Source organism: Pteropus medius, unplaced genomic scaffold (genome assembly GCF_902729225.1).
Source record: "Pteropus medius unplaced genomic scaffold, Ma_sr-lr_union100, whole genome shotgun sequence".
NCBI lineage: Eukaryota > Metazoa > Chordata > Mammalia > Chiroptera > Pteropodidae > Pteropus > Pteropus medius.
Genome location: NW_024353787.1, coordinates 458,804 through 473,591, shown reverse-complemented (window position 1 = coordinate 473,591; position 14,788 = coordinate 458,804). Strand labels below are relative to the sequence as shown.

At 38.5% G+C, this 14,788-nt stretch overlaps 1 protein-coding gene across 1 annotated transcript; it reads right to left on the bottom strand.

The window, feature by feature from the left end:
* Nucleotides 1–284: 284 nt before the first annotated feature.
* Nucleotides 285–14,432, bottom strand: RRAGC (Ras related GTP binding C). Its single transcript, XM_039851038.1, has 7 exons — nt 14,088–14,432; nt 12,226–12,429; nt 11,072–11,271; nt 8,423–8,537; nt 7,337–7,479; nt 5,497–5,645; nt 285–1,798 (listed from the first exon to the last, which is right to left on the bottom strand). The coding sequence occupies exons 1-7, from the start codon at nt 14,322–14,324 to the stop codon at nt 1,647–1,649; spliced, it is 1,200 nt and encodes a 399-aa protein (XP_039706972.1). The 5' UTR covers nt 14,325–14,432; the 3' UTR covers nt 285–1,646.
* Nucleotides 14,433–14,788: the final 356 nt, after the last annotated feature.

The following is a 14,788-nucleotide window of genomic DNA, read 5'->3' as shown; positions in this document are numbered from 1 at the left end:
TCCCCACTCTGAGTGAGGTTTGTTAGTATGAAATAGCACAACCAAAAAACATTTTCACCTGGGCCTAGTTAGACCTCATACCCCAAGGGAAAATGGGCCCGGAGACATGTCTGGACACAAGGCATGAAACTCCTGATTCAGGACAGAACCTGAAATCCTGAAACGTAGGCACATTAACGACATGAGGCAGCAAAAGAAAGGAAATGGATGATAAAGTGACAGAGTGAGACAACCCAATATCCCATTACCCCACCCTCTCATATCTTAGGCAAATAAAAAACTGATTTTGGTGTAAATACATTTATTGATACCCATTTTATATAGTTCAATGAAATAATCTATAAATATAAAAGCATTTTTCTTTTGGATATCACCATGGTCCATGTAAATACTCAGCAGTCAGAGTCATCTGCAAGAAGCACTCCAAGTCACACTGTTAGGTTTACAGACCTGAATATACATATTTCATTAAACAGTGGCACTTATGTACTCAAGTGGTCCAGTGGCTTTGGAATATATGACTACTGGGCATGTGGAGTAAAAATAATGTGTACGTTTAAATCAACAGAAAGGGTATCAACCATCAACAAAAAGAAACAATTATCAATTAATATCCTAGGTGAAGAAAGTACCACAGTTGACACTTGGTGTCAGAATACTGGAGATGAAGTATGTTTAACAACACGTGTAGTGCCATGTGCTCTCTCCAACTCCCAGTGGACAGTCCACCAGTGCCTTCAGGTCATTCATGGCCAACAAAAACAGCAGTACTTAAAGAATCTAGACAGCTTAGAATAAAAAGTATGTAGCGGCTGGTATCAAGTTTAAAGAAAAATGAGCTAAATATTTCAATGACATAATGAGTTTCTCCCCTAGGAGGAGGAGATTGTGGGGGAAACAATTTTTTTCAATTCCCTTTGCTACATTGATCATGATCATTTACTTTAGATCTCTGGTACCCAAAACACATGTGCAAAAATTTTCTTCTGTTTTAAAATTTTTTTCTTCAATACTTCCAAGAACAAATGTAGCCACTGTTGACCCTTGCCCTTGACCTGATGCAGCATAAAATTTTCTCATTTCTTCAGTAACAGGAATGTCCTTTGCTGCAGTCAGACCATGAGTCTTCTGAGTTAGCAAGCAAATGCATTTAAAAGGTCTTAGGTATGCGATGTCCAAAACTGGAATCTGAGAGGCAGTGTTAGAACTTAAGCAAGGCAGGATTTTTAGAGACTACTCAAATGAAAACCTAAGTGAAGCATATAAAAACTCAGTTCTTTCTATTATTTTCAACTGGTAAATAATGGCAACATCCCCTGGTAAAGATGGATAAGTGGTGTTATCTCCAGGTCCAAAATATCCCAACTACTTAAAGTAGGACCCCAAAAGGAGAAACACATGAGTTCTGTCGTCTCTAGAATTCCTTTTTGCCATTAAAAAAAATAAAAAAAGAAAAGAAATAGTAGCTTCAGTTGTACACCACTGTTTGAAGGGGTTTTCATCCGAATGAGAACCTTTACCCCTTGTCTCTAGTGGGGCAGGTACCAGATTCCCACAAGCGGCAACTCCCATGTCCTGGAGCACGTGGCATCTGACCCTGGAGGGAAGAGTAAGCTGGCACAGAGCCCCGACCACTGGAATTCGGGCTAGATGGCATTTCGTGGTGTGCCGTTGTGTGTCAATGCTTTCAGGCTGGGGGTACTGGTCTGGTGACCACAGCCCCTGTGAGAAGTCACACCCACCTCAAAAACCTCGTGAATAGCTTTTCGGAAACAATGGAAGTTGTAGTCTATTAAACCTGCAAGAGAAAAAAAGATCAGGCCTCCTGAATATCCACTGTGAAATTCTCTACCAGGAAACATTTGGTGACAGGAAAAAAAAAATCAATATTTACTTAAAAACATACATCCAACTAAGGAATTCTCTATGCTGGAAACAAGATAAAAGCATGTGCCCAAATTGTTAACACTGGTTACCTCTGGGGCCTGGGAATGGAAAGGTTAAATAAAGCAATTAGGAAAGTAAATTTGCTAAGAAAAGTTACAATGAAATCTAAAATGAAAGTAAAATACTTTTTGAAACAACAAACTTTTCCTTTTACACATCTTTGGGGTAGCCAATGAAGAGCTAAAGGACAGCTAATATAAGTTTGGCAAACTGCTCAGTAGAGCCCTGAGGTTTGAGAGGTACTAGAGAGGCACATCAGACAGAACCCAGGCACTCTGTACCCCCTCTTCAAGGTAGCTCCTTCATCTGTTTCATGAACTGGCTTCTAATTAAGATTTAGTCAAACAATATTACATTTCCCAGCCTTCCCTGCAGTTATGCACAGCCAGATGACCACCTGGCCACTGAGATGAGTGGAAGTATGTGGGACCTGTGAAGTCTCCTTAAAAAGGAAGAGGGTATTCTTTCATCACCCCTGTTCCTCCTTAATGTCTGGAATATGAATAAAATGGCTGGAGCTCCTGGAGCCATTCTGGACCTTAAGAATAGAAGTCAGTGCTAAGAACAGCAGAGCAGAAAGGAAAGCACCTTGCCCTCAAGGATACTGGAACATAAAGACAATACACAAGAAACAAATCAAAATAATCTGGTGTCCAAAGGAGGGAAAGCCAAGCGCAGGACAAAAGCAGCCAATGAAAGCTTTAGGGATGAGGCAGAACTTTGGGGAAACAGGAAAGATTTGATTAGGCAGGAACGAGAAGCAAGATTATAAAAAACAGCAGGGAGCAGGCAATGAGAACATAGCACAGGTGGAAGACTGGGAAGAAACTAGTCTGACTGGAGATAGGGGCAGAGTATTCTTGGTAGAAAGTACTGGGAATCAACTCTTAAGTTAGAGTGAAATTAAGGAGGTCTTTTAGACTCAGGGGAAAAAAAAATGTATAAAAGAAGTTTACTACATTAAAACTGACTTCTGTGCAAACAATAAAATAAAACTGACAGGGAAAGTTGAACACTGACCTGATACTTGATGATATTATGAAATCATTAACTTGATTATACTTATTAATGGTAACACTGTTACATTTGAGAAAAAGTACTATCCCTTAGAGCTATCTGCTGAAATCTACAAAGACAAAAAGATTTGATGTCAGAGATTTGCTTCAAAATAATCCAGTAGGGAAAAAGGTACAGAAATGAAATAAGACTGGTTATAATTTTGATGATACTAAATCTGGGTGACAGATTAGAAAGGGTTCATTATATAATTTTCTCTACTTTTTTGGACATGTTTGACAGTTTTCACAACAAGAGTAAAAAATAATAATTTAGTTGGGGTAAGAATATACAGAAAACAAGACTGACCATATGTGCATGATTACTGAAGCAGGGAAATGAGTATACGAAGAGTCACTGTGCTGGTCTACTTTTGCATATATCTAGAAATTTACAAAACCAACAGTTTTAAACTTTTTTTTAAACATTGGCAGAGATAAAGAACTCCTAAGAATTACAGAAAAGATAAAGAACATAAAAAATCAGTACAGAAAAGACTAAGGTATACAGAGAGGTAAATTACCAAAGAAGACACCTGACTGGGGATAAAAAGGTTAACTGCCATGAAAAAGACGCTTGCCCTAACTAGTGAAAGAAGTAAAAATTAGAGCCAAGTGAGATATCATTTCACACCTACCAGACTGACAATAACTAAACAGCCTAACAACATCGATCATTATCTAGGACGTAAGAACTCTCACACGATACTGCCACGGGAGCAAATGGTAAACCTACACTGGAGAGCAATGTCTAATAAATATGCTATGTCTTCTATAAATTCCACCCTAAGTGCATACCCAGAGAAATTCTCCACATGCGTAAAGGCAACTTGTGCATGAGCATCTGTTGAAAAACTATTTTTAATCTTAAAAATAATCTAAATGTCCAGCAACAAGAAAATAAATTGTGGTATAACCCATAAAATATAGTGTGGCAGGGGAAAATGAATGAACTGGAGCTACATGTTATCAATATGAATAAATCTCGAAAACAATCTTGAATGAAGAGGAACAAGCAAGTTGCAGAAGAGACTACATTTTTATATTATTTACACAAAGATATACAATACTCTCTACTATTTGAGAATAGATGTGAAGTAAAAGAATAAATCATTCATGGAATAAAACATTATATTCGACATTACATTCACAGTGCAAAGGAGGGGTTTTCAATCAAAGATACAGAGGATATATACGTATTTGTCAGGTTTTAGTTCTTAATGTAAAAGGAATACAAACATTTTTGTTTTATCCAAAAAGTTTTGCATATCTGAATTCGTTAATATTAATATTAATGAAATAATATTAATTCATTTAATATTAATATTAAACTTTCAAGCAGAAAAGCAGGGACTTGTTGCAATGAATAATAAGGACCTATTGTAGATCTGTAAGTAGTTAAACAACATGATAAAAGTAATTTTCTGAAATCTAGTCTACATTTAGAATAAAAGATGATACATACTAATACATATATATAGAATGTGTAACCTCAAGTAGGAAGTCACTGCAGTACCACAAGCCTGGAGGCACTGACAATGGAAATAAAAAGGAAACCCAAGAAAACCCAAGAAACAAACAATAAGATTTGATGAAAAGTCAATGTAAACCATACAGGAAAAGAATGGAAAAAGGAGAACACTGAATGCCCTCCTATCTGCAATATTACCCCTTCAGCAATATCACCACACGATTACCTAGATATACAAGATATCTATGATATACAAGATATCTATGCTTGGATGCCAGAAAAACGTCCTAATAAGAGAAGTAGGGTGGCCAAGAGGACCATGAAACTAAGGGGAAAATATTCATCAGTTTTTGACATCATGGACAAAACAACAAGCAAACATTTAAGTGTAGACATCTTACTAACAGCTCCAAACATGGGACAGAAACATAGGCCTAAGTCAGAGCTGGAGATGTGAATTTTTTGATCAACCACAAAGAGAAGATTAACTGAAGCCATGGCTTGGATGAGCTGACCTGGAGAATAAGAAATGAGGAGAAAGATCTGGCTCTAGAACACTCAGAATCGAGAAAAAGGAAAATAGAAGAAACAGGGGAGGTGATCGGAGAAACAAACACATAAAATAATCCAGAGAGTTAAATGTTAGGGAAGGAAAGAGAGAAGAAAGCTTTAAGAAAGGAGGGACAGACAAGATCACATGCTCCAGAAGGCTGAAGAGGCTTCGGAATGAGAAACGGCCACTGAACACAGCAAGAAAGTAACCTGGTGACCTCCGAAAGAATCATCTCAGTAAACTGGTTCAGGTGGAAGCCAAAGGGCAGGCAGCTAATGAAAGGATTCTAAATAAGAGAGACTAGAATAAAAAACTTGATTTAAAATATAAAATCAAAAGAAGGAAGAAGCAAGCCTGACTATATATGGAAAAGTGACAAATGTAGTTGAGCTTTTAACTGTCTAGCACTATATTATTTTCTCATTTTCAAGAACCTAAGAAATTATGACAAGAACTTAAAATGCCATTACCTTTTCGTTCAAAACTTTCTTCCCTAAGAATGCAGACCAGTGCCAAAAATTTAGTCACTTCCTTTAAATAAAGGACAGTTGTATTATTCAGCTTGATAATTGCCATAGACTCTTTGTCATAAGCACTTCCACTGCCATCTTCCTTTAACCTGTTTTAAAAGAAAGTACTGTTCATTACAGTGTTCCCAACTAGGTATTTTGTCACATTTAATTTGCACAATGACAAGTCTTTGCACCCAGTTTCCTGAATGTCATCTGAGACGGAAGAATACTGGCTTAAATACACTGGAACAGAAGTTCTCGTTTAGGTAGGATTCCCAGACTTCGATGCAACATTCCATGCATTCACATCTTCACCTTGTTTATTTAAAATGTATGGAATACAGCGGGCTCCGATCTTCCCTCACACCAATCTATACTGACTCAGTCTACAAATAAAGAAGGACCTAAATACAAAAACTGCCATTAGTAAAAAGAGTATGAAAAAAATTAAAATAAATACAATCTATCAAAGATATTGTTGAATCCTGATGCTTACAAAGTGAGTCTTACAGGGCCTGAAAGCTTTCATTAAACTACAATTGTCATTCTAGAACTGTTATACGTAATCCCCCTTCAAAAAATATAAATTAACAGTCAAGTAAGAAGCAAATTAAACTATAATAAAGCACACCAAATAAAGCACGCATAGACTGTGTTAAGAATAATGGATATTTTCTTTCATAACATATTTTACAATGTACTTTATACTGAAAATTAAGTTTACAACTACATTTGATTCTTTTAATTATAAAAATATCGTTTATGAAATTTTGATTTATTTTAAAGAAAAAGCAAATGATCTATTCATCCATTTTTAAAATCAAGAATGTGAACATGAAACTTTATTGAAAGATATAATAAACAGACATCTCGTTTTCATTATGAAAAGAATTAAAACAGAGGAAAGCATGTAATCACAAAAGTGAAAAATAGAAATGGCAGACAGGAGTAGACAAGAACAGGTAAGACGAATGCATTCTACTCAGAGGCAGCTGGAGAAAGACACTGACATATTAGGCAGAGAGACAAAGGTGAAGGGTAGGAAGAGATGAAAGAGGAATTGACTAGGTGAAGTAGAGAGGAACAAAGGATAAAGGACACAGGTCTCAGAAAGTAAAGGTAATGTCAGAGCATCAGAAAGTGCCTTGTGAGTGCTGATGTTAACATATTAGAGGAATCACGGCTATCAGAGGAAAGAGGTAACTGGCTTTCGAAATATCAGTTAATTCACCAAAGTTTTCAATCATCCTCTGGGCTAATCTATAAAATCACATTTTTGCTGGCTTTTATAAATTTCTGTATGTAGTTTGATGAATTTACATAAAGGAAGAGTTTACATTTGAGAGATTTATTTTGGAAGATCAGATGTATGAATCAAATTTCTAAATGTATAAGTCCCGACATCCAATTTCCTTGTTACTTAGCTCTCTGAAAAATTAAGGACTCCTCATTCCACAAAGCCTGATGTTAAATCGGGAACCAGTACTTTATTACTCAGAATGTTTTAAATAAATTAATCCAGTTTTCTGAAGTGAGAAGTGAGAAGACATAGCGCAAACCCCCCAACTAATGGTGGGAGAAACCTTCAGGGATGTCTAAGTCGGGCATTAGTCACACTCATGTTCTTATCCATCTTCTCTGAAAAAGTCCAGCAGCCCATGCTCCGAGTTGAAGCACTACGGTCAGAACATGTCCACTTCAGACAGTACTTGCTAGTGGCCTCAGAAATGAATCCCCCTAACAAATCAAACTGGAAGTTTTCCACCTGAGATCCTGCATAAATATACATATAACTTACCCATATATACAAGACACATCAATTACAACATCAATCATGTCACAGCAAAGTTCATAAGATTGCATATCCACAGGAGAACTGTCTGTTGCAATGTAGATTTTGCTAACAACATCGAAGAGAAAAGCTTTTTCAATACCTGAATTCTTAGAAAAACAAAATTGGAAAAGTGTTCAGGTTTTTTTAAGAATCACATTTCATAACTTATCTAAGATCTTGAATTACTGATGAACATCCAAGAACATTTTTAATTATACAATCTAGTACCAAAATAACCAAAAAGTACTTAGTTGAGACACTATTATTCCAAAGAATAAAAATGAAATTGTTTTGATTTACTGACATAATTGCATAGGTCAAATTTGTTATTTCTTCCTCTTCACGTAAATGAATTATTTTCTAAGACACCACCAAAAATATTAACCAAAAAAGTCCTCCAAAAATCAAGCCATGCTACATTTTCAATATCATTTTCTTGATATTGAATGACCTTGCTACCAGAAGGACTTTACAGGACAATTCGCAAAACATTAAAGAATTAGTTTGATGTCAACAACTAGCATAACCCAAAAAAATACAGATTACTATACGTTGAGTCCTTCGAAGTAATGTTTAAAAAATATAGTGACCGAATGCTAAACTTATTGGACGGATATCCTTTTTTACTAAGTTGAATCCTCAAAATACAAGAATGTGAAATATGATACTAAGATTATAGTTAGCAAGGAAAGGAAAAGACCAATTTTTAAATGTGACCTCCAATAAGGCAGAGATTAAACTGAGTCAAATCCCCAAAACCCAGTTCTTTCCAGGTATTACTACTTCCTTCAAGAAACAGATATAAAGATATTTTTAATTTAGAAAGCATGAAGAAATTTTCATCAGTTCATTTTAAGACAAAAGGGTGAGTACTAAGGAAAGAATTCAGAAAATAACTCAAGCCATTTTTAATGTTATTATTTTACATGTTAAGTATGTAACATTTAGTTTTTAAACTCGGTTCAAATTCGAGACATTTTTTGAAGAATTTGATAATATATTCAATTAAAATAGAACCAAAAACTATAGTGAATTAAATAGCTCACTTACTGATATAAAAATATTTAATAGGTTTTCCAAGGTCGGCAGTTGTGGAATCAGTTTCTGCACCACCTTACTAAAGGCTTCAAATATTGAATGGTCATAGATACTAGTCAAATAAAAGCTGAAAAACAACACAGTTTGATTAATTTGAGAAATATCTTAAGTTTGGGGACAATTATAATACACAAAATTTTAAATTTCTTAACAGCTGATTTCAGTTAAGTTTAAATAAAGCCTATCTATCTTGTCCTCCATTCCCATCATTCAAGATGACAAATGCAGTGTCCCTACCTGGCCTGTAAGCTATCCATCCCTTTATTGCATTTACACAGAGGGCAATTGAGGTAGTACCCAGGAAAGCATTTTCACATGCAGAAACTCGTATATTCACCTAAGTCTTTGCAATTTGATCCAAAAAGCTTAGTTTCTTAAGTCCATAACTAACAAAAACCAAAAGAAAGCTCAGAGGAGATAGGTGACATTTAGTAAATAAGCATATAATTCAGATCACTACTAAAATGTCACCTTCTCAGGAAGTTCTTTCCTGAGCCCCCTATCTAATATAGTACCCCTGTTTTCAATGCTTTCTACCCCTTTCCCCTCATATTTCTTTAAGCATAGGTAAGTACTTAAGATTACACTATACATTTATTTATAAGTGCTTTTGAGCTGCCTCCTTCATAAGAATGTAAGCTCCACAAGGACTTTGTTGGTCTTGCTTTGCTTATAGCTGCAAGCCCACTGTCTTGAACAGTTGCATAAACAAATGAATACAACTGGTGATTAGAATTTATATAAGTAACATACAAAGAAGAATGGGAGCTGGGGCCCTATAGAGAATGGGACAGGAATCTGGTGGCCCAAAAAGATTTACCATCGAAAAGTAGTATCTTTTAACAAAACCCTTGTGGGGGGAAGGGGGAGAGGGACAGGCCTTTAATAATTTAAACAGTGTGGACAATTCTACCTGCTTTTTCACTCAGAGAATATACTCCTCATTATATAGTTGTAGCCGTGACACATTTATAAGTATATATTACAAAGTCAGGAACACAAAACTGTGTATATCACACTTCACAGGTAATTTAAAGGTACTTCCAAAGAGTTGACCAAGAATTTAACCCTATGTAAGATGGGGTTCTACTCTAGAAACGAGAGCAATGGAATAGGTGAGGCCAAGATGACACCAAAAGGCACTAGGGACTAAGGAATATTTTAGTGTTTCCTTTAGGCAAAAAATTTAGCCATGTTAAGAAGGTCCTGCAGGGACAGTGGAGCTTGGAGGTGGATAGGGACATGGTGAACAGGGCATTTTAGGAAGCTGAGTTTCTGGAAAGCAAAAATCGAATGGAGCCTCATCCACAGGACTGCTAGTAATTACTAAAAACTTGATGCAAAATTCTACTGAGGTTAACAAAGCCTAGGGCCCTATTAAAAAAACTGGGAAAGGGATGGTGTGTACCACTAGGGTAGGATGCCCTGGAAAGGGACACAGACATGGTGTAGAGGATTAGAAGGATTCCCACGGGTAGTGGGGAACACGGGACAATCAAGCCTTAAAAAGCATTCTTAATAGTGTATTCCCAAAAAATATGATTGAGGAGTTTCATGGAGAGATACTTTCACTTTCTCTTACAAATACTGATGAATTTTTTTAAACATGCATTACTTATAAACATTTTTAAATTTTAATCCAGGCAAACTAGGGACCACTGAAACTGTTCTACATAATTTCCCAGAAGAACAACTGAAAGACCTTGGAACCTGAGACCCTAAGGAATATTATGGGCAGGAAGGGGGGTTGGCTTCAGCCTATAAGGAAGTCATCGTAACCGACCAGGGATAAGGAAATAGCTATACTTGTGTCTCTCTCCTGCTTCCCCTTTAAGCTGTTTATATCAAAAGAACGTTTTCTTGTGTACTTTTTATTACTCATTTCTACCTATAACACCAAAATAAATAAATAAATGAGATATAGGATATACTCCTCATACACTTTTAAAATGCAAGGACGCAAATCATCAATCCTATCTAGTAGGTGATCTTTAATAATTCCTTAATAGTATTTAATTAACAAATCAGTTCTTTAAAATTAATAGCAGCCCTAAGCAGATTTATAGGATAAACCCACCTAACCCAAACTTTAGCTTCATAAAAGCATAAAGTGTTTTTAAAAATATAAACAAGATATATTAGAGTCCAGACTTGAATGTTTACCCTCTTTAAAAGGCTGTTCGTACTGAGAAAAATACTAAAAACTCAAACTACAGAGTTCTACAGCAGAAGTGACAGAGAGTCTTCGAACTAAGGCAAGAAGGGAAAAAAAAATGATGAAACCAAGAAAGGAGAGTCCTGAAGGAGTTTTAAGCCATGAGGAAACAGCCTGACTCCAGTCTCTTGGGATGAATTTGTAAAAGCACCAACAGAAACACTTCACATGACTTCAACCTCCAGGAAAATGCAAAAAAGGGGGAAAGTAACTTCTCAATAACATCAGGCTCCCCAAACTGCCTGAATTTAACAAAGAAGAGATCAAAAACATTATAGATTTGGGAAAGGCCACCAGTAACAGAAAACTATATGTTCGTAATGACAGAGATGGGAATACATTTACACATTTTTCAGGGCTCCCATATCAAAAACAGACGTTGTTACCTAAGGTGGAGTTTTTCTAGCCCAGCATCTGCAAGGTCATCATTGGCCCTTTGATGAATGTCCCTCTGTGTTTCTATTTTGTGATCATCAGACAGACCATCAACTTTGTGAATAAAAACCTCAAAATTCATGTCTGGGTTAACTTTGTAGGCTTTAGAAACAGTAATGTGAAGTCTTGTTAAAGCCTCCATGTAGTCATCCTGTAAGTCAGAACAAAATAGTTTTTAAAAAGAAATCTTGTAAAAGTCAAATAATGCGTTAAGAAAGCCTCAAACCACCTCTTTCCCCAATCACAGAAAATATATTATCCTAATTATTCATAAATACTCAAACATTCAAATATATTAACTTATACCACTAAATAATCTTTAATCTCTTAAGATAAAAAATTCAAATACAAAGTTAGTGCTTGCAATTTTTGATAATAAGGAAAAAAAAATGGACATTTCTTCCCAACAGAATACCTTTTAAGTAATCCCAGCTCTGCCATTTATTAGATGTGTGACTTTAAGCAGGTTGCTTAAACTCTGTGATCTATTTACTCATCCATAAAACTGTGAGGTACCTACCTCACAGTATTGCGAAGAATAAATTCAATTGGCTATGTGAAAGCACCCATTACAGAGCCTGTCACTCAGAAAGCATTCCTAACTAATGTTTAAGCTTATAAAAAGTAAGCTTCTTAAGGATAGGAACATGTCTCCATTCATCTGAGTGTCTTGCCACTTGGTAGGCCCTCAATAAATGCTTGTTGAGGTAAACTTCATTTGGACAATTAAGGAAACTATTCACTTTAATATTTACTCAGTTTTCATATTCCTCCTCCTATTATAGGAACTGATGAGATCTTTTCAGTGAATGACATCATTATTGTAATAGTTAATAAAGTACAGCAATATCTTCTATTAACAAATAACAGCTGCCCATTAACTAGAACTCAAGGATATAGACCATATCTCCTAATCATCTGCTATTCTGTACCTGCACAACAGCATGTCTGCTGCCAAAGCACCCCTGCATCTCTTATACTGCTAGGGAATCTACTGGCAAACAAATAAGCTGAAAGAAGCACATGACAAAGAAGATAACCAACTCCACTTTGTTTCTACATCTTTTGTCACCAGAAAAGTAAAGTAAACATAATTCCTAACTACCTGTGCATCGATGACATATATCAATGCTCCTGTTCCCCTGAAGATCATCTCGTAGTCAAAAGTTGGGTCAAAAAAGTCCATTTGCCCAGGAAAATCCCATATTTGGAAATTCACAAAGGAGCTATTGGAAATGTCATCTTTATAAATCTTGTTGGTACTTTCCAAAAAGAGGGTCTCATTGGGTGACATTTTATGAAATACCACCTGTTAAAAGAAAGGAGACAATTTTATTAACTATTTGACGTAACAAAGTTCAAAATGCTACCCTTAATTAACATAATTTAAAGAATCTGATCCCACAGCAAAAATGTTGAGAGATAAAAAGTGAATGGTATATCCATTGGTGGTCACTATCCTTCTGACAAAACACAAGACACAAATTTACTTTCCATTCAGCCTATTTTGGAGCTGAAACTTCTATTTTCTCTGCAGCATATTCAGTACTAGGAGTAGCACTCTCGTCTCAGTTGATTTTTTTTGTTAAATTGTACTAATTCTGCCAAAATCTGCTTTAAGATTATGAAACTTATAGCTAAAGTTTAAGAAGTTTTGTTCATTGAAAATTTATTGGAATGCCTACATTAGGTTTGAAAGAATAATCAGAAATGAGACTGGACCCTACCCTGAGTTTGCAGTCTAGTGGAAGAAATAAAACAAAGACAGTAATTATACCAAGCAGAAAGTGATATGGGGCAGAGGAGATTGGGAATAGACAGAGAAAAGTCAACTCCCATAAGAAAAGAAATAATAAAGGCGATCATTAATAATCCCAATAATCACAATCCATACAACTCTAACAAAAGTAAATTTCCTCTCACTTACTTTCTAGAAAAGAAAAATGGACAGTTACTGATAAGATTTAGTCAGTAATAAGTGAAAAAGAAAATCAGTTTGCTAAAAACCTATCATAAATGAACACAGATTTTGCTGTAAAGGTGAAAAGTAAGATAAATAAAACACAGTAATCCAGTAAAATCGGAAGAAGGCTATTTTTCAGAAACATCGTGTCTACAAAATACCACACAGGTTTATTTTGGATAGACCTTTGCAACCCAGTGGAAAGGGCAAAAGAGCAGGTATCTGACGTTTTACGGCCAGCTCACTCTATAAGGGGGCATGGCTTATGAAAGAGATCAATCTTGCCTCTATTCTCTCCGTACTAAAAAGCCCTCCATTCGGTCCTCAGACACCAAGTGAAAGCAAAGGGACTGACCTATGTATGTCTGCAAATACTCTCAGGGTCTCAGATTTCTGTAACCACACACAGGCAGGAACATCACTAGCGTTACACTAGCCAGGCCACAAATACTAAAATAGGTGGAATAATAATCCCCAATTCCCAATAATGTTACAGTAAAGTCTCTTTCATACTAGTAACAACAACAAGCATCCAAATGGCCAATAACTTAGTCACAACTCTCTGACGCTGCTCCCTGGGGCTCACCTGGGAAGCCCTGCAACTCAGGTCACCTGAAGAGAGTGGAACACACAAAAATGGGCTGGGGAGGGAGTCCGTGAAGTTCTCCAAGTTAGAACTGGGGAGTAGGTCTCGGTTTCGTAAAAGGCACAGGGCTGGGTCCCAGGAGGCGGAGATCCCGGGCGGTGCCACGGGCACCTGCCTCCCGCCAGCCAGTTTCGCCTTCGGGGACCCACTTGGCCTCAGCTGACTTGGGCGTGGACTCAGAGGTCGGGGTCCTGGCGCCAGCCGCGCCTCCGGCTCTGCTCCCCAGAGGAGAAGAGAAAACGCGGTGGGACAAGCCAGCCCGCCAGCCGCGGCCGCCGCCCTCTTCGGGGGCCTCCCCCACCCTGCGGCCACCCGAGCCCCCGGGGAGGGCCGGGGGACGCGGCGAGGCTCCACTCACCTTCTGGATGGAGGACTTGCCGCTGCGCCGGAGCCCCATGAGCAGGATCCTCGGCTTGGAGCTGTCAGCACCCCCCGGGCCACAGCCTCCACCGGCCCCCGCCCCAACCCCGCCGCCCGCGGCTGCCGCCTCCTCTTCCTCCTCCTCCACGCCGTAGCCGAAGTCCTTTGGGAACGAATCCGCCGCGCCATAACTGCCGGCGAGGGGCGTCTCCTCCGCCCCGTACTGCAGGGACATGGTGCTCGAGCCGCGGCCACCCGCGCCCTGACAGGCCAGGCCAGGCCAGGCCAAGCCAGGCCGCCGCCTCCTCCCCAGTTCACCGCCGCCGCCGCCCCCGGCAGCCGCCACCGCTGTGCGGCCCGCCCCCCAGAGTCTGGCTCTCATTGGCTCCGCTCCCAGGCCCAGCCTCTCATTGGCCGCTCAAGCTGCCACTCAGGAGCAGCAGGGTAGGTGGTGCCCGTCACGTGCCCGGAATCACCTGACTCCGTGCCGAGGAGGGGGGAGGAGGAGTCACGAGGAGGGTGGCCCCGCCAGGCCGAGCCCTCTGCCCTCCGCCGGAGCCCGCACCTAGGACCTGCCCAGCCACGCGCATTGTTTCTCACCGCTCTCCTGCTTCTGCGGAGTGCCCGAGGCCATCGCAACGGGAGATGCTCTCTGGGCATTTGGGAGGATTGATTGCCCTCCCCCAATTGTACTCGCCC